The following is a 23,096-nucleotide window of genomic DNA, read 5'->3' as shown; positions in this document are numbered from 1 at the left end:
AAAACCAAAACCCGCACCCTCCCCTTGCGTAAGCGCCGCGCCACCTCATCACCCCACCCACCCCGCTCTCCTCTTTGCTTCCGCTCCCCCGCAACGCATCCCGCTTCACGCAGATTCGATTCGATTCCATTTCGATACCATTCCATGGCCGCCGCCGCGGGTGGCCCGCGGCCGCGATGAGCCCCGACGCGGCCGGGGCGGGCCCACCGTCGTCGGAGCTCGCCCGCGTCGGCAGCCTCGGGGGGAGGCTCGTGGCCGCCGACGAGGCCCGCGCGTGCCTCGCCCGCCGCCTCCACGCCGCGCTCCAGGTGCGCCGTGCGCGCGTTGCGTGCCCGCGCCCGATTGCTTTGCTAGGGCGGCGTGTGGATTGGCGTGAGTGGGGGGCTGATCGGTCGGCCATTTGATTCGGTGTGTGTGCAGGTGAGGGAGGAGTCGCGGCGGCAGGGCGCGGCGCTGGACGAGATGCGGGCGCGGGTGGAGCTCCGGCGGGCGCGGGTGGGGGAGTTGCTGGTCGCCAGGAGGGACGCGGTCCGGGGCGTCGACCGCCGCAGGGAGCAGCTCCAGGCGCAGATCGACCGCGTGCTGCGCCTCTCCGGCGCCGTCGCCGCCGCGAGCCGGCGGCTGCAGGTAATCGACACAAATGCCGCGTGCATTGAGAATTGAGAGTACCTATGTGTGTTCCTGTTCCTGCGTTTACAGGGAGATTTTTCGATGTTGATTGCAGGATGCGAAAGAAGCGTTGTCTGGAGAGAAGGCGCGGCTTGGGGATTTGCAGAGGCTGTTAAGGATGAGGCAGCAGAGTATGATTGGCCAGGTTGCTGCATTGTACCCTGTGAAGGTATTCCATGATCTGCCGCATGGGCGAAACCTCAATTCCAATACTAATGGTGAGAATCCAATAATCTCATGTCTTGAACAATGACACTCCAAGGATATGCATGGTTCTAATACATATGTATGTTTATTCTGATGAGAAGTATGGAGCTTTAAACATTGCTAACCAGCAGAGTGATGCCTTAGGTTTATGCTCTAGGAATATATCATAGGTTGGTTTGCCATGCCCTTTTATTCAATGGCTTCTTTTCCGGTAGATTGGTAAAGACTACAAGAGACCAAGATATCTTCTGGATGTTGTATCTATTGTTATTTTCCAGGTGTGTTTATATACATGTGTGTTCACTGAATCACTCCTTGAGTTAATGTTGAATCTACCCATCTCTGTACTTATTGCTCTGCCCTCATCCTTATGGCGTGCATCGTCTATGTCTAAGTTGGCGAAGGTGTTCCACATGCTATTCTGTTTGGAGATATTGTTGTCTGCAAACAAGGAGAGTTTGGAGTGTACTGCTTAAAAATGTTTAAACATAGGCATACTACATTGCATTATTGCATACAGCATATGAGTGACATAAGAATTACACCGGTTAACCTGTCAGATAGTGCACATTTTTCTAATGAGGATTGATGAACAGTGGCAGAAAATTTCTTTCCTAATTCGTTCTGTTAAACTACAAAACACTTTCAGGAGCACATAGGTCTCTTTCCGAAGAAAATGGAACACTTCCAGAAGAGAATGGAACACATCTACTCAATGTTATCAAACTACCACAAATACATGCTTTGACATTTTTGGGTTGGCAAATTGGTAAGCAAAGAAGAAAACAAAATGATATCTGTGAGAAGGATCTTCAGCGGTCCGCAGCTGTTCTGGGATATGCAGCGCATGTAAGTCTTCACAGCACTCCTGTCCTGTACTATAAAACATCAATGTCAGTTACTTGATGTAGCATTGCCCTTAAAAAGATTACTTGATAGCATGGATGCTCCAACCTAGCTATGCTCATTTTCATGCTCAAATTAGGCAATGAACACAATTAACATTGTAGATGGCCTTAAGATACATCCTTCTATTCTTTTTGAAACACAAAATTAATAAGCCAATGCATGCTTTTCAAAATTTGTGGTCATTACAGTGTTGAACATTTGTAAGGAAGGAATGATGGCAGATGTTCAAATTCATCTTCCTGCATGCACATACTGGATCACTGCTTGTTTTTTTCTCAAGGGTTATAGAGTTACTAGTTGCCAATTTTTTTATATTTTTTTGTAGGCAATTTTGCTCATAGCCTCCTATCTTCATCTTCCCCTCCGATACCCTTTGCACTTTGGAGGATCGCGATCTTATGTGAGTGATTGTTTGCCTTCAGCTGAAACAGCATCCATTGCTTCAGCAGAGCGTACATGTATCAACATGACCGACCCAAAACTGACAGTTTACCCCCTTTTCGTGGAATGTCAAGAAGATGACCCCACTAAGGCATCCTATGCAATCTACTTGTTGCACAAGGTATGTTTTCCCCCTTAATGTTGTATTCTGGCTGCTTATTTGTTGTAATGTTTGTTTAATCTATTTTCCCCATAAACTAAGATCGTTATCATGATCATTTCCTTGCTGGGTGGTTAGGATACAGAGCAGCTTTTGAACTACATTGGAGCTGAGAGCTCTGGAAGGCGCGTATTTGATAATCTGCAAGAGCTTATTAGGATCATACAATCGGATGAGTATGTATACAGTTGATCTATTCTGCGGTAACTGTATTCTTGGAGTCTTTGCGATGTAGAGATTGTGTTCATACACATGTAAAAATAGGGTTTCTTTGTGTTCTTTTATTGTGATTCTTGCCTTCTTTCGGTGTGCCGAGTTTTTGTATGCACAGGAAAGAGGTGCATTGGGTGTTTTTTTGCTAGATGAAAATGAATGAAATGATATTTACATATGTGGTATGAGCCTCTAGAAGCACACACTTTTTAAGTTTCTTCATGGTAGCACCCTTAGCTAATCAGATCTGGAGTACTCCATATTATATAAAGATTCGTCTTTCCCCAACCAAATGTGCTGTCTGGGACAAATGGATTGAATTATCCCCTTTGAGACTTTGTCCCAAGCACATTTACTCATGACTGGTTCACCACATGCCCATTATTCCAAAGAAACCAAAAAAAGCGCGTTGCAACGGGTGAAGATTATTTTAATCTTGTAATTGTTATCCGGTTTAGCTAGGGTGAAATTTACCGTGGAAATTCGCTTGGATATTTTAGTTTAGAAAATCATGAGATGTAGTTAGGAGTCTGACTTTTATCTCAAGTTAGCATGCAAGTTTTTTTAAAGAGATTTCTTATACGACTCATTTTGTATTTTCAAAAGCAAACGAACTTAAAATCTGACTCAAATACGGATATGTATTTCTAAAAGCGAACAGATTTAAAAAACCGACCTAAACACGGATGACACACCAAAATACCGATAAAAAAATAATAGTAGAGATTATCATGTGAAATGTGAACAATCAAAATAAACATGATCTCATTGTCCTCCCTCCTAAGAAAAGAAAAGGCACAATTTTCGGTGTTACTAAACACAGATCCCTTTCATCTGTTAACATCATCATGAGCAGCACTGCATTGACGGAGAACCACAGAATTAATAGCCGCTAAAAAGAGAGCCTTTTCGGCACCGTCCATGATCCATCCTCACCCCCAAAAAAAAGGCCACAGAAAGAAAGAGAGAGAGAGAGAGAGAGAGCTAGAGATCAGAATTCAGAAAGAAAGCAAACGGAATCCAGATCTCACCCACCCCACCCCACCCACACGACGAGAGACCAAAACACGCGGGAAAACGCTCCCGCGCCGCGCCAAACCTGGCCTCGCGTGAACCGGCGGCGGGCCCACCGCCGGCGTGCGCACACGTGCCACCGCCACCGGCGTCCAGCCGGACCGACGACGACGAGGGCGACGACGACGTCACGGTGTTGGTACAGTGCCAGCCGACGCTGACCAGCCGGGCCCACCCACCACCTGCCCCCACCACCGTGCTGCTTGCCTGCCTCTTTCTTGTCTCGCTTTCTTGAGCTCGTCTCCTCGTGCTCTCTCTCTCTCCTCGCTGCGACCTTTGCCTTCGATCCGACGACGACGACGGCCGCCATTGCCGATTGCTTCCCGGCGCGCTGAAGGAAAGAAGCCTCAGGGACCAAGATCTCGCCGTCGGATCGCCGGCTGCCGCCTGAAGGTAAACAATCTTTCTTTCGTGCGCCATCGATCAGTCGCAGTTGTAATGTCGTAGCAGAGATGGTGATGATCAGGATGCTGCTGCTGAACTCGCTTTTTGGTTCTAGGAGATTTAAGATTATACGGACTGCATCTTTGTTCTTCAAGTTTTCGATTTCAGCTATTGCTTACCACTACTGCACTACCTGAATTGATCTCTTGTAATTCTGTAGTATATATAGCATGGAATTATTTAGCATGAGAGTTTCAGAATTATGGACTGAACATTTTCTCTCTTTGCTTCATTCATTGCTAGTAGATCCTTATTTTGGCTGAACTATTGCCTTTTTCGTTTGTTTCTTTGCTAGATTTGTGCTGTCAAGTTGATAGAGGACAAGGCCATGGGTGTCGAGGCAGATCATGGTACGCCATGTATAAGGACGATCTTGAGGTGTTCAATCAGGATGAGCTACAGATATGCTTCTGAAAACTGGGTTCTCCTCTTCCCGGTCCTGCTGCTCTACCTGCTATTCAGATCTTCGCCGGGTTTCTTCGCTTTCCTTCTGTCCCACTCTCCTGTAATCATATGTGCCGCTCTTATCCTTGGTGTGCTGATAAGCCATGGCAGCACAAACGTTGCTGAGATCAAGGAAGAACGGAAATCTGTCGCCGAGGTTTCGGATCCCAAGTATGCAGATTTGTCCAGGAATATCCATTTGGAAGCAAACAAGGGATTTTCGGCAAAAGAGAACACGGCGAGCTTAAATGACGGTGAAATCAAAGATGGCTTGAATTCTTCCAGAGAAGATGCTATCGAAGTTGTTGAGATGGTGGGCAAGATAAGTCATGATAGAGGATCAACAGATTCACAGAGTGATGAGATGAAAGTAGATTCAGAAGATAAACCGGCTGGTACTTGTAAATGGGGCCGTGCCTTTTCTGTTCGTCGCAGGAAGAAGCTTTCTGATATTAAGGTAGAGCCTATCAATGCTGCTGTGGACAGTCCATTAGACTCATCTTTGGATTCACCATTTGGTAGAGTTGGCTGCCATGATGGTTCACCAGGTTTTGATCATGATCAGGCAGAGGGTACCACTCCTGGTACTCCTAGAACACGCATTGCTTCTGTCCTGGACGAGATTGACCCTCTTTCCAGTGCTGATTCCCCCCATCCTGATCCCATCCAAAATGATGACTCGGACAACCACATGTCCCTTCAGGATTCTAGAACTGTGAGTGATAATAATTATGAATCTGACAAGAGCAAGGCCAACAAAAACGATGACAAGATTGTCAGCACTGATCCTGCATTTCTTGGAACCGTAGATGATGATAAGAATGTCATGGATCTTGGGTACTCTGAGGTGGAAAGGCATCGTAGGTTAGAGATCTTGATGGTTAAGAGAAGATCAAGGAAGAACATAGTATTTGATCCTGACAGTAACTTAGACATCGATAATGATAAGGTTTGCAAGAGAAACCTATCTGATATTCTTTCTTGTTCTGATGAGACAGAATTTCCTGGCTCAGCTCCATCCGTTCTGCATACACGGAGGAATCCGTTTGATCATCCTTTTGAGCAATCAGATGAAAGTGATCTACATGAACATGTCGCAATACCCCACCAGGACATGTTCTTCACAAGGCATGAAAGCTTCAGCATTGGCAGCCAGGGGAGACGTCCCTCAAGATTTAAGCCACCTTTTATCATCGAAGCAATGGACATTGATGAGCCAACTTCAAGTGATTTCCAGAGACAATTCAGTGACAAAAGTGCGTCTACATTGAGTACAGTTACTGAATCTGATATCATTTCTTCAGTTGCTGATCAAGAGGACATAAGTAACAGCATAAAAAATGACTCTAGTAGAGAGTATGAATCACCAGAGCTACCTACAATACCTACAATGGGAAGTGATATTATATGTGTTGGAGGCACATGATCAGATGGGATAAATTTCTTGAACAATGGAACTCTGAATGCTATCACTAATGGGGCCACAACAGAATCATGTACCTCTATGCCCATTTTGACGAATCCGTGATACCTCCCCGAAGCATTCGAAAATCTCTCTGATGCCATTGCCAAGAATGTTGATGTTTTAGCGAAGATGAACTGCACTAAAGTGTGCATAGCAGACATACTGAAGCCTTTGTCAGTTTGGGACAGCGAAGAGTTTGTCATGAAAGAACAGAGGAGCCTCATCCGAGCTTGTATAGCCTTTTGCTTGTGATGTAAACGTTTTCTTTATTCTTGTTTTCATGTGATGAAAGATTTGCATTCTTCAGATCAATTTGCATAGTTCGGAACACAAGGTTTTGCTATGCATTGTTGTTGTGTATGTAACTGGATGATATATTACACTATTACTGCACATATCATTCTTTTGAACATAAATCTTCAGTGTAAGTAAGTATGAAAGGCATATTCCATTTCCATCCAAGAGGTTAGAATATTGAACAGTTGTGACAAATGTGAATTCCAGCACTTGATTTCTCCTTGTTTGTACTCTCTCCATTCCCAAATATAAGTATTCCTGACTATACACCTGCACATATCTGCCGTATTGTTTCAGGTGCATAGCCAGAAACGCTTTTATTTAGGAACGGAGGGAGTATATCGTTCTTCCAACTCTGTCGCAATCTAGAACTCTGAAGTCAGTCCTGGAACTGTGACCAGCTACAATAAGAGAAAGTTGGGACTTGAGAATCAATTGTCCTGTGCCAAGATTCTTCTCCTCAGCTGGAAGCATAGCATGGTATCAACAAAGACACTAGCCTTCCATGTGAGCTGCTACAGTATACTGTACTCTGTACACTACACTACACTTGCTTCAATGGCATCAAATCTTCCCCTCTTTGGGTCACACAATTCAAGGAGAAACAGAACAAAGTCCCCCACAATCATGCATGCAGAGTTGCAGATATGGTTGCATTTTGTTGCTTGTGAAATGTGCTAAGTCCAAAAGAATTCTTCTGAATGATCAGATTCTTCTGAACTTTCTTTGATCAGAAGCTCGCCGTCCATAAAATGTGTGTCTTCTCACATCTTATCAGGTCGTTGATGCCACATCTTCCCAAAGACATCCTTGATTTCTCTACAAGCAACTTGGTACAAAAGTGACCTAACTGACTGAATGATCATGAAACAAAATGGAGAAAAATAATTGCTATGATAATACGCTGATCACTGTTTGAGATTGATCATCTCCTGGTCCAATCGCTACCACAAATCTGACTTCACAAGAGCCCATAAGGTATGTGATGTTCAGTCGAAATCATTGAGTTATACGCATCAACCAATTTATTAGAGCTTAAGTATACACTTTAATTGGACACATGAGGGTACCTGCTACTGACATTGGCTTCTCCTCTCAAAAAGGGAAGAAATATTGGATTTCCACAAATATGTTGTCAAAATCCCTTTAATCTTTTTTTGAGATAAAAATCCTTTTAATTAGGATGATAAGAGTTATGTGGTTGTTCAACAATTTATGCCGGCAAACTTTGAATATTAATATGCTTAAAAGCTACATGGTTGGTTGTATGAAAATTATTTCATTAGATTTGTCGCTGAAACTTTCATTACATTTTAGTTTTACTGAAATATCTTGATGTAATCATAAGATGGAAATGCCGAATTTGCATATCAGAGAATATGGAAAACATAAAAAGTGACAGATAAAAAGAATAAGAATAATTCTCCATTATCTCATTAGAGAACGTGCTTGTAGTGATGGTAAGTCCATGAGGCTATCAACCAGGGCTTAAGCCTTGGATGAAAAAACAATAATAATAATTTGTTGTGTGTTTTGCCTAAAATACAGGTTAAGACATAGCCTATGATAACGGTGTGTTCCCCTGTAGGTAAGAGAATGCTTTACTATCTTCTCGACCTCAAATGCAATGTCTTCAGGATAGTTCTTCCATAGAATAGAACCAAGTTTTTTTTTCCTATTATTATCTCATTGAAGAAAATTGTGGCCAATTTGCACCTAATTCTCTACGTACTAGTATCCGATAAGAACAAAGTTTTGTTTTTTTTTCCTTCCATCAACCACATGCCATGTGAGTGATCAATCATCAGGATGTCCAGATGTGTGCTTGTGTTAGGACAGGGTCGACGTCAAGGCTTGTCCATACCTACGAAGAAACGAACGAAACTGAACACGAATGGATGATTGGATCCATCATGTATGCGTGATTAGTTATACATTTTATGAATTCATATGAATGTTGATGGTCCTCAATCTCGCCTTTATAATTAGTAAAAGGTCGTTTGAATATGTGAGCTCTCCAGGGATTGGAGAGGATTTATGTATCCCTTGATCTACTAGTTCAATTTTCTTTATTGCAAGTGAAAGAGAATACATTTTATATTTTAAGAATAGAACCATGAAAACCGTCATATTCTACTGTTTTTTCAAAGTTTTTTGGGAAACCAAAAGGCATCAAATTATCTGTATAATTGCCAGTTAAGTAGGGATCGCTGTGCCAGGAATTAGATAAGACTGGGTCAGTCAAGGCTCAATGTCAGTATTCAGGAACTGACACAAAACACATAAACCATCACATCTCTGAGATGTCTCTGGCCAAAATGTACAAATTGCTTAAGGACATTGCTAACGAGAATCTTAAGCAAAAAACACACATGCTGCCACCTTGGTCCAAGAAACATACCCACTGGGTAGAGCAGAGAGGATGATGATAGCACGTGGCAGCAGTCTGCTCATGTCTCTCTCTAATGACTAATCGGTGTGTCATGTGAATCATGGTGTCCTTGTATATAATGCTTACTTTACCAACAATCTCAAATACTTTCTGCGTCAGGGGCGGAGCTAGAACAAATTAAAGAAAGGTACCACTCACTTGCTTTACTGTACTTTAGATAGATTTAGGCTGATACGAATGTTTGAGTTTGGATTGAGAGGTACATATATGACAAAAATATATGAACTATAGCTTAAAAAAAAAATTCTTGACCGGATTTCTGGGCACCCCCTTCTCCTATGTAGCTCCGCCCTTGCTCTTCGTCCATTATATTTAGATTCATACTTGATTTTTTTAGATAAAAAGAGTAGGTAATGCCATGCAGTTAAATCTTAAAATCTTGTCATTGATAGAAAAATAATATTATGATCAAATACGTGAAAAATAATATTAGAAGATTTATCATGAAGAACACTTTCATTTAGCTATAGTTTTTACAAATATATAGTTATAAAAGAAAATAAAGAGGCATATATATTAGAGACTCTATTAAATTATCCAAAACATCGAGTCCCAAACATCCCATTTGATTAATAAGTTTTTATATGTTCTGTTACTTTCATGTGTAATATGTTCCTTCATCTTATCTTTCACATTTAAGACATGCAAACAATTCTTTATTAAGGCTAGGAAACCAAATATTCAGTATGGGCACTCAAATTCGAACATAGTGGATGAGACATATACTCACAACTCCACCAAATATTCAAAAATCATCTCCTCGTTTTGCCTCTAAAACCCAATAACTTAAACAATCCATGCGAGTATATAAGTTATATTACTCTTAAAAAAAATAAACCCTAGCTACGAACCTGAACACGAATATGTCCAGGTTGGTAAGTAGGATTGTTTTTTTTTCTTTTTTACATAGGGGGTACGATATTTCACATTCAAAGCTCATGGTAAAAGACAGCTGTTCTTTTTAACTTGCAATATCAGGCAAATGACTTACATCAATGACACAGCAAATGCACACAACAACCATCCCCATGGTGGGCCCCCAATGTCAGCCACAAATGCTCACAAATATCTACCCCAACCACAGGGCCCACACCCCAGAACAAAGCCTGCACACATCATGTACCACTCCTGACACAGGCCCTACTGTGGTATGGTAGCCATCCCCATGTAAAAATATCAATGTGATCCCTCATCTCTGATCACCAGACTTTCACAGCAACAGTGAAATCAAATCTTCAGGTGGTGTTTGGTTGGAGGGACTAAAGTGGGGCTAAACTTTAGTCCCTCTCACAAAAATATAAGTCTAATAGGGACTTATATTTTTGTGAGAGGGACTAAATTTAGTCCCTAGTTTCCAAACACCCCCTCAGTCATCCATCCAGGACCCAGAAAGCCCCATCTTTGCTGCTCATCTCTCTGCATGGCAAGAATTGAAACCTGCATAATTGCACTGCATATTTGCAGGCACCAAACCTGGAAACATGCACAAGATGAGCTCAGCTCAGTGACACAAGTCACATGGTGACACAAACAAGAGGTGTGAAGTACCAACAGTAAGTAGAATATACTCCCTCCGTCCAAAAAAACAAAAAGTAAACCCTAGATTTCCGTGTCTAATTTTGACTGTACTTCTTATATGAAATTTTTTTATAATTCGTATTTTTATTGTTGTTAGATAATAAAACATAATTAATACTTTGTGCGTGACTTGTCTTTTTAATTTTTTTCATAATTTTTTCAAATAAGACGGACGGTCAAACGTTGAGCACGGAAATTAGGGTTTGTCTTTTTTGGGACGAAGGGAGTACTTTTTTCGTCAGAATATAGCAACTTCTACCATTTAAAATTTATCACATAATATAACAACTTCTATACTTATCAACTTATCTCGACTATTTATAATACCTTTTAATTTAATTTTACATTCTGGGATGAAGAAAGTACCCACATGAAATCTGAAATCCGAATCTCTTCCTCTCTCAGAATTCTGAATATAACAGTACTGCCTGTTTCACGCAGCTCACAAAACTGTGCCGACATTGACACGCCCCCACAAAGCTTCCCAAATTTGTAAGGTGAGTGACGCCAAGGCAATGCATTTTTTGTTACTCACTCATGCGTGTCTTGATCATTAAGATTAGATTAGCCTAACTGTAGATTACTGCTACTGCTTAACACACACATACTAGCTGTGATGCATTAGCTAGGTTTGGTCCTACTAATCAGCAGCAGGAACAGTGATCAGTTGTCGGCACACTAGAGGTTCAGAGAAAAGTCTGCGTCAGGTGGCTGTTTCTTGGCAGATTCTGATGAGCATTTGCAGGGCGAAAACGAAAAAACTGTGGGCTCTCTGCTCTGAAATTTCCTCAATTCTGCAACAGGTTTTGCAGTTTGATGGTTAAGTAGAAGTAGTTAGTAGTACAAGTAGGTTGTGATTTTTGAGAAGGCATGAGAGTGTAGGTGAGACATGTGTTTTGTCACGGTTTTAACTGAAGATTGCAGGTGAAAGTTAAGACGATCCTGTCGCAAGCAGGTCGTACCGTCTTATGCCGTCATGTCCATTTCAATCCTGAGGACTACAGTGTAATGCACCACTTGGGTTAGATTTTTTTAAAAATAAAACAAAATCAAGTAGACCACCACAAGATTCACATTCTGATATGGTTAAGTACAGGTGAGGATCTACTAATATAATATCAATATAACGAAAAACCATTATAATAGATGTAATGATAATACCATTACGATAGAGAACGTGAACCGGTTAAGGACTCCTATCTAACTTGAAAAAGAAAAACGTTGATATCCTATCCAATCCATCGGTGTATGGTCGTGCCTACCGACAACACATCTATATATATAGTACCTATGTATAATAAAATAAGTAATTTCACAAGCGGATAGTTTTTTATTTTTCAAGTAGGTATCACAAGATTACATTATGATATGGTTAAGTATCTTAGTGAAAAAAAAACATATTTCTAATACTATGTTTTTCTTATACGTTTTAAACAAGTTTCTCCATTGTTTCTATGTTTTTCACATGTATTTATCTCATACCAGTATTTTTATCATCCCATTACTATCTATCCTTGAGTCCTTGTAAAAGGGAGTAGTGGTGCCACCACCCCAATGCCAACTCCCATCTTTTAACAAAAAAAAAAAAGACATGTAGGGTTAGAGTGCTCATATATCAACTACTCTCACCAACTCTTACTTTTGTGGGAAGGAAAAAAAATATAGATTTAATAAGGTTCACATGTACAATGATTACGAGATGATAATAACATGTTAATAATAAATTTATTTAATTAAAATCCCTTTGTAACGGGCAATATGCTAGTATTCCTAATATTGACAAAGAAATCAACAAGTGGTCCTTGCAACGAGACCGTTAATTTTATATTGTTATTATGTAGTAAATCAGATAACACTTTCAGAGCTGATTATTTTCTCTCTTTTTTGCAAGGTTAGGCATCTCCTTGCTAGATTTGTTATCACGCAAAAAACAAATCCCAAATCGGCAGTGGAAAATGATGCGATTGAGACGGCACGTTGGTTGGTGCCCGTAGCCGTTCATGTCGGCCTCAATCAGTATGAACACACAATTATGCCCTGTACATGGTAATTAAGATCTTAATCCATTTTCTGTATCGTCATTATCATTAGCAAAACAATTAAAAACAGGACACCTACCTCTCCTTTTATCTTTGATCTCGTGCAATAATTTTCTCGTGCTGATACAAGCATCTCTCGCCATTTTTGACCAGAGACCAGAGAATTTTTTTCTCTCCGGTATTTTTTTTTTTTTGCGGGGACTCTCCGGTATTATTCGTTGATGGTGTTAATGTTCGTGTTGTTTAGATTAGTTATTTAACTGCCTTTTGTTACTATTTTGCCCTCTAATGAATTCGATGTGTCCAAAATCAAATGTGTGTAAAAGATAATGAGACCAATTGTTGGTACAATTAAGTGTGATTATTTGTTTCATTTGTAAGATGTTTTATTGTTGCTTAAACATTACTATTTGAGATATAAACTGCGGGTGACACGGGAGGCGCCCAGCTCGTTATCGCCCACAGCTCCCTCCCTCCTCCTCCATCTCGACGCTGCCCGAGCGGCCATGGGCAAAGCCACGCGGCCACAAGGACGGTGGCGGCGGAGCTTCGCTCCGTCTCACTGCACAAGGGCAGGGGGGACTGCCCAGCATCGGGAGGCGGAAACCGCCCAGATCCGCGCCGACTGGCCGGATCTGGCGGGGAGGTAGCCGGCGGCGGGGTAGTGTGTTCGAGCAGTGGCGTTTGGCGAGGGTGGTGACGAAGTTTAGAGGCGCTGCGGAGGACGAGGCCACCAGATCTGCGCCGGATCTGGCGGGGAGGCATCCGACGGCGCCCGGCGCCGGCGGGAAGGATGTCGGTGTCTGTTGTGGGACGGCGACGGCAACGGCAGCACCGATGCCATGGCGGCCGGATCTGGTGGTGGTGGAGCCAAACGACGACTGCTAACCGCACCCTCCGTCACCGACGCTCTGTTAACAGTGAAATTTGGTAAGCCCAAAATTACCATCGGCTTAGAGTCAGTATCGACTTCAAAGTTTTAGAATCAGCCGATGGGAGTCAAGTCGCCGCGATGTCGTGTTCTTGGTGGAGTCGGATCAATCAGAGGAATCTTATCCAGAAGAGACTGAGTTCAAAGAGAATGCAGCATGGCAAGTTATCTATTAATTAGGAATAGTTTGTTAGTTTCCTTTTATCTTTAGGAAAGTGTGTTTAGTGTCCTATAAGGACTTTATCTTTTCCTTCTATCTTTAAGAAAGTTTCTTTCTTGTCCGACAAGGACTTGTATCAACCCATGGGTATAAATATGTACACCCGGGGTCTATGTAATCTATCCTCACGATCAATACAATTCGGCGCATCGCCACCTTTTACCTTTTCTACTTTATTTTATCGATCGGCAGGACTTGGCACCTGACGCGGGGCTAAATCGGTGTTCGATCTCCGGCGAAGGGGTAAGTCCAATGTTCCGTCGGTCCAGGCAATTGTATCGTCTACGTCGGTGTTGTTCAAGGCTGCATCAGGGCATTCAACCTGTTGGATTGCTCTGATTTGGATGATATATTTGCCTACCTATTTATCATATGTCTCTGTTAATCTAGTCTTAGCATATCAATTTAGCTCTATCGGCTGCTTCTCGTTTTAGGGTTTCTGCCGGTATCGGCTAAATCACGTTGCTAGATTAGATTAGCTTAGACATCTACCACCCTGAAAACTCAGTCAATGGCTTGATTGTCTAGATATTATGTTTCTTTTCATACTTAGTGCTGCATCAGTTAAGTTTGATCTACCAAGTCGTGCTTAGAACCATAATCTCTAGCCTGCTCTTTGACTGCCAATAAGGGTTTCATCGGGGTTTCAGCTGGTGAGTTATCTGGACGTTGCATCGGCTCATAAGGATTGCATATAAATATAAGTTGGATTTAGCCGATGACAACAAAGGTTTCACTGTTTAATCTAATCTTGTGGATTTCATGACATCAGACCTCCAGCCGATGTATGCTTTAACCATCGGATTAGTGCTTTTTTATCATATCAATGCTAGCCAATTGGTTTATACTGGATTATATTATTATTTTATTACATCATCATCAGCCGATTGCCTTTATATCATTATCTACATTGGACATATAGCCGATTGCTTAAACCATATCGCTATCGGCTAGTATCGGCATCGGCTATTAGTAGCTATCGGCTGGAACTACTCCATCGGCATGTCAGCCGATCGGATGTTTTGATCTACTATTTGCATACTTGTCAGTTGCAGGATCAAACTGACTGGCACGTCCGCATCTCATCAAGATTTGGACCTGCACAGGAGCTAAGCAGATCTCCCAGGCCAGTGTGTTCGATTTTTTAGCTCCTGTGCAGTTCCAAATCTTGATGAGATGTGGGCGTGCCAGTCAGTTTGATCCTGCAACTAACAAGATATGCAAATTGTAGATCAAAACAGCAGATCGGCTGACAAGCCGACGGAGTAGTTTCAGCCGATAGCCGATAATAGCCGATGCTGATACCATCCGATAGCGATAAGGTTTAAGCAATCGGCTATATGTCCAATGTAGATAATGATATAAAGGCAACTGGCTTATGATGATATAATATAGAAATATAATCCAGTAGAAACCAATCGGCTAGCAATGATATGATAAATAAGCATCGATCTGAAGGTTAAAGCACACATCGGCTGGAGGTCCGATGTCATGAAATCCACAAGATTAGATTAAACAGTGAAACCTTTGTTGTCATCGGCTAAATCCAACTTATATGTATATGCAATCCTTATGAGCCGATGCAACGTTCAGATAACTCACCGGCTGAAACCCCGATGAAACCCTTATTGGCAATCAAGAAGCAGGCTATAGATTATGGTTCTAAACACGACTTAGTAGATCAAACTTAACTGATGCAACACTACGTATGAAAAGAAAAATAATATCTAGACAATCAAGCCGTTGATTGAGTTTTCAGTGTGGTAGATGTCTAAGCTAATCTAATATAGCAATGCGATTTAGCCGATACCGGCAGAAACCCTAAAACGAGAAGCAGCCGATAGAGCTAAATTGATATGCTAAGACTAGATTAACATAGACATATGATAAATAGGTAGGCAAATATATCATCCAAACCAGAGCAATCCAAGAGGTCGAATGTACTGATGCAGCCTTGAACGACGCCGATGTAGATGAGACAATTGCCTGGGCCGACAGAACATTGCACTTATCCCTTCGCTGGAGATCGAACAACGATGTAGCCCCGCGTCAGGTGCCAAGTCCCGCCGGTCGATAAAATAAAGTAGAAAAGGTAAAAGGTGGCGATGCACCGAATTGTATTGATCGTGAGGATAGATTACATAGACCTGGGTGTACATATTTATACCTATCGATTGATACAAGTCCTTGTCGAACAAGAAAGAAACTTTCTTAAAGATAGAAGGAAAAGATAAAGTCCTTATAGGACACTAAACACACTTTCCTAAAGATAAAAGGAAACTAACAAACTATTCCTAATTAATAGATAACTTGCCATGCTGCATTCTCTTTGAACTCAGTCTCTTCTGGATAAGATTCCTCTGATTGATCCGACTCCACCAAGAACACGACATCGCGGCGACTTGACTCCCATCGGCTGATTCTAAAACTTTGAAGCCGATACTGACTCTAAGCCGATAGTAAATTTGGGCTTACCAAATTTCACTATTAACAGGGCGTCGGTGACGGAGGGTGCGGCTAGCAGCGGCAGGCGCGACAGCGCGGAGGTGCTGGAGATGGAGGTGCGGAGGCCGTGACGGCGGTGGAGGGGCAGGAGGCCGCGCCTGCGGCAGAGGGCAACGACGAGGGCCGGGGGCTGTGGCTAGCCGATGCCGGCAGAGTGTTGTGGCCGGTAGCCTTGCAGTGTGGCCGGCGGCGTCAAGGACGACTGGCGCACGATGGATGCGCAACGGGAGGCGAAGCCAATGGAGGTGGAGCCCAACGAGGTAGCTGCATGTGGAGACTGGCCGGCGGGGGGCACCGGTGCGGTGTGCCCACGCGGCGGCGGAGGTTTAGTTGGCAGTGGAGCAATGGTGCATCTGTGGTATATTGGTAGGTGGTGGATGGCCGGTGAAAACCTAGCCCGGCCTTGGCCAGACCGATAACGATGACGCTCGAGTGTCATTTCCCCTCTTGAGGGCGTTGTCGTGCCATCTTACCCCTCAAGGGCGGTTGCTGAGCGAAAGCCTAGTATCGGCTCTCTTGAGTCCTTGACGGACGGCGGCGGCGGTGTTCCGTCGCTCCTCTCCTTGGAGACGTCGTCTAGGCATCCCCTTGCCGAAACCATCCGAGCTTTTGGTGCAAGCACACTCTAGATTCTCATCCTCTTGTGGAGGTGGCCTAGTTTCTACAAATTGGCCATGTCAAAGGGCCTAGGGGGAGAGGTGTTCCATCTTCTCTCTCACCCCCTCTCCCTAAATCCTGAAGACGTGGGTAGAGTCGGGCTTTGCGTTGGTTGTAAGGGTCGTGTTTTTGGGCGATCTCGGATGTGTTCCATTGTTGGCCTAGCGACGGTCGATCACGCTGAGTGGTGGCCGGTCCGGTGCTAGACTTCTCCTGGGCCTGTGTTTGGCGCAGTTAGTGTGTGGGTGGTGGTATAATTTTTTTATTTTCTTGGTTACGACTTTCTAGGGTTGTAATCTTGTATTTTTTTTCTACTCTATCAATAGAACTTCGCACTGTTTCGTGCGAGTTGTTAAAAAAAAACTATTTGAGATATAAACTGATCAAGGATACCGTATCTATTTGTGACCAATATTGATGGACCGGTGGTTCTATCTTATCCAATGTGAATAAATTAATTGCCTTAACAACTAAGAACATCATGTCCCTTTTATAGTGATTAATTAAGCCGATGCTGCCTGCCATGTCACCTTCCTTTTGCCACTTCATCCAAATTAACTCATCTGTACACATTTCGTTCTCAATCTCAATGACGTGGCGGTTAGTTGGCAAAAATCAGATTACGCAGTAATCATGTTGAGATAACAAGCACTGAAGCTGCTCTCAAACGGTGAAAGCTCACAGCCACACACTGGAAAAATCAGGGTTAAATAATAAAAAGTAGTTACGGAAGAGGGTGAAATAATAATACTTTTTAAGGAAAATAATAGAAATCTTAGTTGTTCGTTTGTTGTTAACAACATACCTAACTCCATAGTTCGTCTTTTAGCTTATAAGCCGCTATTAAAATTTAAACTTTAAATTTAATTTTTAGTTTTAAGTTGATTTTGGATATTATTTTATCATAATTTATTTTTTTATTAACTTTTAAATAGTATATATAAAAAATTTACCCACATTTTTTTAATAAGCAATTACAGGTTATAACCGGCATATGACAAATGATTAGCATATGACAAACGATGAGGCTAACAATATATAAATATTTAGTGATAAAACATCAGTGGTGTAACGGTGATGTCCTGGATACATGACTCGATTTCAAATTCTGATATCAACGAACATTATTCATATGTGGGTGTGCTTTTTCGTGGGCTGAGCGTCTGAGACGGAGACCTAATGGAAATTTGTAGGAATTGTATTTCTATAGGATTTTTTTCCATATAGCCATTTAAAATAAATAAATGAACCCTATAAAATTCCTATAGAATATGTCTCATTCCATGTAACTTTTAGAGGAAATTTAACATGAGGAAAAACCTCATGAAAAGTTTTATTTGAGTCTCTGTCTCTCCTTAAAATTCATGTGTCTTTTATACGGTCATTTTTGTGTTTTCTTTTGTTTTGCAATCATATGTTTTAAAGAGGCATTCCTTACATAATTCTATATTTTTCATGCTTCTTCGGTTTTTTCATTTCTGTGATTTATACGGTCCCGAGAGTAGGATGTTGCATGTATGGTGGTGAACGTGCAGTTAAGTGAAAAATTTACTGAACGCTTGTTCGCATCTACTGCTGACGTGGAACTGACGGCGCCGGAGGCCGTCACCTTAACGGCGTCTCCAGCGCCGTCAAAAAGGGCGAGACGATATTAAAGGAGAGCCGCGTCGAGTGGTGTGACGAGAAAAAAAAAAAAAAGAGAAGAAAGAGAAGCACTTCGCCCAGGGCAACTCTTTTCTTCTTCTTCGCGAAAACGAAAGAAAAGGAGAGGCAAGAACAAGAACATCTCATCCCCAATTCCCCTCTCCCTAAACCCTAATCCCGTCCGATTCGCCCCCACCGGCCTCCAAGATCGAAGCTCTTTCGGCATCTCCGGCTGGTCGGAGAGGAGCTGCGCGTGGAGGGGGGGACTCTCGATTCCGGTGAGAAAACGGCGCGACCCTTCTCCCGATTTCGCGATTTCGGTACCGTACGGTTGCTCGTCGGCGTCGGATCCGGACGCGTGTGGGCGGCGAAAGGTTGGCCCTCGCGGTTGATTTGGTGGTGGCGCGGTGTCTGAGGTAGGTTCTCTCTTTGGATTCGTCGTCTTCTCGGTTTCTTGATTTGAGTTTCTTTCGAGTTTTTCTTTTCTTTTTTTTATGCATGCTGCGCGGCATTCAATTCTCTCCCATCTTTTTCGCCTAATCCGGTGTGCTTATTCTTGTTCTGTTTCAGATGGTTGCGTGAGCCATTCGGAGAGGACAAGGTCGAGGAGGAGCAGCAGCTTCTGTTCGTGGCATTTCTGTTGCAAAGATTAGTGCTCCATTTCTCTGCAACCTCGCGCGGGGGGGAGGGGGGGGGGGGGGAGGGAGGGCGTTTGATCCATTTCTCCATTTCGGGTGGTTTCCAATGGCTCGAATCCATGCCGACCCGGTGCTGGAGGCCGACCAATTCGACCGGCTGCCGGACTCGCTTGTGCTGGTGATCCTCAACAATGTCGAGGATGTGCGCTCGCTCGGCCGGTGCTCCGCCGTGTCGAAGCGGTTCTACGGGCTCGTGCCCCTCGTCCATGATGTCTATGTCAAGATCGACCGCGTCGTGACGGTCGACGGCGAAGCTGAGGACGCGCTTAACCTGTCCTCGCCGAAGCCGAGGAACATCCTCTCGCATTTCCTCAAGATGATGCTGTTCACGATCATCAAGCCGTTCCACAGCATGCGCGGCCCGAACGGCGCGGGGCGGCCACTGTTCCCGCAGCTCGCGCAGCACTCGCCGGCGCAGGTGCTCCGGAACTTCACGCACATCCGGAATCTGCGGGTGGAGCTGCCCTCGGGGGATGTGGGGACTGAGGAGGGAGTTCTCCTGAAATGGCGAGCGGAGTATGGGAGTACGCTTCAGAATTGTGTGATTCTTGGGGGTACTCAGGTCGACCGCAAGCCTGTTGGTGCAGAGCATGAGCTGTATTCGGAGGACAATGGAAGCATGCCGGAATCCTTCTATACCAATGGAGGGTTGAAACTCCGCGTCGTGTGGACAATCAGCTCTCTGATTGCGGCATCAACGAGACATTATCTTCTTCGGTCAATTATCAAGGATCATCCCACTCTTACAAGCTTGGTACTGACCGATGCTGATGGCCAGGGCACATTGTCCATGGGAGCGGAGCAGCTTAAGGAATTTAGGGAGAACCAGTTGTCGGCCTCAGCATGTTCTAACAGGACTCAGGTTCCAGCATGCAACATGAAGCTCAAATACGCTCCATATCTTGAGCTTCCTGGCGGCATTGCGTTGCAAGGTGCAACGTTGGTCGCTATCAAGCCCTCACCTGAGGGAAGCAATGGCGGTCATACTAGCCGCAAGGAAACGGATGCATTTGTCTCCGGAGCATTTGATGGACCATTCAAGTTTGCTGTGAAGGCGCTGATGAAGAGGCGAACTTACCTTCTGGAGATGAATGGCTTCTAGATATCTTGTGCTGTTACTGGGTACCTAGCTTGTTGGTCCAGGCAGTCATCTAGTTACTTTTAACTTCTGGTCTATGTAATAGGTTGTGCTTTGCTCTCTGTTGTATTAGCTCTCTGTACAGTGGTGACATTCTGTTGGTTATATGGAAATCATATCAAGTTAGTGTATCTTTCTCATTGCTCTCCCAATGCCATGTCATGATTTTATGCAACTAACATCATGCAAGCTGATTGTTTGCTCTTTTTGTCCCTCTATATGACTCACTAGTCTTTATTTTATTTCTGCGAAGGATGATGCCTGAAATGGCAATTCTTAACTATTATAACATCAATAAATACTATACATATGAGATATCCATTTTTTCTCAGTGTCCTCTTGCCAATGAGTCTTGTGTTTATCCTCTTGGATCTGCATGTTGAGACAGAGATGTTGCATTGCACTCAAAATGCTCCGCGTATATGTTCTTACCACTTTATGGATAAAATAAACTAATTCATTTACAACTTATTCTTGCGCTGCCAGGAAAATGGTTGGAAGAAGTTCCATAGACGGAGGTTGCTGTTAGCCTTGAAAAAGAGACGGCCAGATTCTTCTTCCAGGTACATGACATTCATTTTGGGATTGTGAAATGAAAACGACCAATCTGATGCTGACAATTTCTGCAGGATATCAGCTGCCATTATATTTTTGATTTGCGTGTTCATTTTGGTGTGTTTAATACTTTAATATATGCTGATTCCTGTTACAGTTGTGAGGTTTCTTTTCTGAAGTTGACTTTGCCAGTGGATTAGCACTATACTTAGTGCCAATCTTATCTCTTTTGGCTACATGGGCAGATATTCTCTAATATTTTTATCTATCTTACCGCCTTGTTAAAATTACAGTTCAGGATTAATCCTTGATGTTAAGGGCAAGATATAGATCCAGTCCTATCTCCATGAGATTTGGGCCATGATAGGTTCTTGTAAACTAGAAACACACACACACACACAAAAAAAAAAAAAAAAAAAAAAGGAACTGGCAATTCTTACAAGAAGGCTTCAGAAGACGTCAACTTAGGACATCCATTATTGGACACAACAGCAACAATTTGCTCATTCTTGCTATGAATAATTAAGAGATTTTAAAGTTTCAGATCTTTCATAGGGTCACTCATAAGGTGGGCCTCTAAAGTAATTCCTTCTACATTATTTGCATTTGAACTTAGCTGGCATTTGTACTTTCGAATACTAAGCTAAGAACGATTGGGAGTATGGGGAATCTTTGGATAATGTCCATGTTTGCTGTCTCAACTCTAGAGCATGTATTCCTTTAAATAAATTGTACATTTGCGCGTTAACTACTTATACAATTAATGCACTTCAAGTTGCAAATTTTTTTTCTCATGGGCTATTAAATTTGCTAATAGTGATTTGCATGTATGGACTGATGGATTAAGAGGTTCTTCGAAAATAAAACAAATAGCTGGTGTATGATTGATCTGGTATGCTCAGAGTGCGATTTAGTTTATGCAGATTAATGGTGAAATATACATCAACTTGAGCTTTGGAAGTTGAGAGGTTTCTTCCATGTAAGTCCTCACTACTGACCACATGAAACTTGGAAGTTGGAACTGCATGTATTTCCATCTTTGACCAGCAATGGTTAGTCACAAGACAAAGTAGAGATGAAGTTCATGATAATTTTGGATTAACAAATTAGCTACCACATTGCCACTAAATTTCTTGCCAAAACAACCCAGTTACCCAGATGCGTATGCAGAAGCACTTAAATTTCAATTCTGAAAAAAAAAAGTCCCCGGCTAACTATAACTGAAATGTTCTTGGGTCAAATCATAGAATGGTGGGTGTCCTTTTGGGTTGCAGTTTAGTTTACCGTTTGCCCCCTTTGTTTCTTTTGTGATTTTCCGTAAATTAAAATTGAGTATAAAACAAAGCAAATCATTGCATTGTTTGTAAAGTAAATATCATTTTGAACCAAATAGTACATGTAGAAAGCAGCAAGCATGAACTTCCTGAAAAAAAATTATTTATGCAAATCTTTGAGCTTCCAGAAAGCTGCTTTCCAGCAGAAGGTTGGTTCAAACAGCCTAGAATTTAGACCATTCTGTAGGGTAACCCAACCTAGGAAAGGGCTCCCAAAAGATCAAAAGTTTATCTTAGGACTAAATTCGTAGCTTCCTGAAAAGCAAACCTAAAAGACAAACTCACATCACTCTACAATTGCTTTGTTACCCTTCATTCAATGTACTTTTTGTTAAGACATCTTTTTTTTTCTTTTACAGGCACTTGCCTTGGTAGATTAAGTTGGTTTTACTCTCCTGTATATCAGCAGCAAACTGCAGTTCCATGAAGAAAGCTGGAGATTATAGGAGAAACTTCGCCTATGGATCAAATTACTAAAGATTCACCAATTGCAGTGAAATCTTTATATGATAAATATTATGTTGTAACCTCGTGGCCACGCAATCTCTTCATTGACCATTCTGATGAGGGTTCATGTGCAGATCAGTCGATGCGAGTTCTGATTTGTTCTTCTTATCCATTGAACTCTAGAGATTTGGATTGTGCATATGACCTGATGAAAGTACAAGGTGAATCAGATTAACAATAATTTAATCGTAATATACTCCTTAATTCTATCTTCTTACTTAAACTAAGAACATGATAGTTAATTAATCGTGACGTATCTGATCAAGTATGTAGTTTAATAGGAACTAGGTCAACTCACTCGTTGATTAGAGATTCAAATCCTTTGTATATCGAACAACTTGGCAAATAACCACAATATATATATACTATTTAAAAAATGGTTTGTATCTCTACTAATGCTCACAGAGAAGCCAAACTGCAATTTCTAGTTCTTCCTGAATAAATTGCAAGCGTCAAACGATGGCAGAAGGACGTGACACGAAAATGATCAAATTGTCTCTTTGAACACCCTGAAG

The 23,096-nt window shown here is 42.4% G+C and overlaps 3 protein-coding genes across 8 annotated transcripts; all 3 read left to right on the top strand.

Annotated features, from left to right (window-relative positions):
• Positions 1-34: 34 nt before the first annotated feature.
• On the top strand, positions 35-3,398 carry LOC127773915 (vacuolar protein sorting 38-like). 6 transcript variants are annotated; one of them, XM_052300152.1, is made up of 7 exons: positions 35-308; positions 421-627; positions 725-887; positions 1,526-1,725; positions 2,111-2,185; positions 2,304-2,347; positions 2,472-3,398. In XM_052300152.1, the coding sequence occupies exons 1-7, from the start codon at positions 177-179 to the stop codon at positions 2,497-2,499; spliced, it is 849 nt and encodes a 282-aa protein (XP_052156112.1). In that variant the 5' UTR covers positions 35-176; the 3' UTR covers positions 2,500-3,398. The 6 variants fall into 6 exon arrangements, with proteins under 6 accessions (XP_052156112.1, XP_052156114.1, XP_052156111.1 ...); XM_052300154.1 differs by having other exon boundaries at positions 2,465-3,398; XM_052300151.1 differs by having other exon boundaries at positions 2,301-2,347.
• A 453-nt stretch (positions 3,399-3,851) lies between these two features.
• LOC127773912 (uncharacterized) lies at positions 3,852-6,572 on the top strand. Its single transcript, XM_052300146.1, has 2 exons — positions 3,852-4,066; positions 4,413-6,572. Exon 2 carries the CDS (start codon positions 4,446-4,448, stop codon positions 5,985-5,987), a length of 1,542 nt encoding a protein of 513 aa, XP_052156106.1. The 5' UTR covers positions 3,852-4,066; positions 4,413-4,445; the 3' UTR covers positions 5,988-6,572.
• An 11,812-nt stretch (positions 6,573-18,384) lies between these two features.
• LOC127773914 (F-box protein At4g18380-like) lies at positions 18,385-20,318 on the top strand. The gene is made up of 2 exons (XM_052300148.1): positions 18,385-18,765; positions 18,920-20,318. The coding sequence occupies exon 2, from the start codon at positions 19,094-19,096 to the stop codon at positions 20,147-20,149; it is 1,056 nt and encodes a 351-aa protein (XP_052156108.1). The 5' UTR covers positions 18,385-18,765; positions 18,920-19,093; the 3' UTR covers positions 20,150-20,318.
• The last annotated feature ends 2,778 nt before the right edge of the window (positions 20,319-23,096 follow it).

Source organism: Oryza glaberrima, chromosome 5, assembly GCF_000147395.1.
Source record: "Oryza glaberrima chromosome 5, OglaRS2, whole genome shotgun sequence".
Classification (NCBI taxonomy): Eukaryota; Viridiplantae; Streptophyta; class Magnoliopsida; order Poales; family Poaceae; genus Oryza; species Oryza glaberrima.
Note: the sequence above shows the minus strand (reverse complement) of the source record. Positions and strands in the feature narration are given on the sequence as shown.

What these genes read in the sequence shown, in the direction of transcription:
- LOC127773915 (XM_052300149.1), top strand. Translation starts at nt 177, where the DNA reads ATGAGCCCCGACGCGGCCGGGGCGGGCCCACCGTCGTCGGAGCTCGCC. An exon ending in CCGCGAGCCGGCGGCTGCAG is followed by an intron (nt 628 to 724) that starts GTAATCGACACA and finishes TGTTGATTGCAG; the next exon opens with GATGCGAAAGAAGCGTTGTC. An exon ending in TTCTGGGATATGCAGCGCAT is followed by an intron (nt 1,726 to 2,110) that starts GTAAGTCTTCAC and finishes ATTTTTTTGTAG; the next exon opens with GCAATTTTGCTCATAGCCTC.
- LOC127773912 (XM_052300146.1), top strand. Translation starts at nt 4,446, where the DNA reads ATGGGTGTCGAGGCAGATCATGGTACGCCATGTATAAGGACGATCTTG.
- LOC127773914 (XM_052300148.1), top strand. Translation starts at nt 19,094, where the DNA reads ATGGCTCGAATCCATGCCGACCCGGTGCTGGAGGCCGACCAATTCGAC.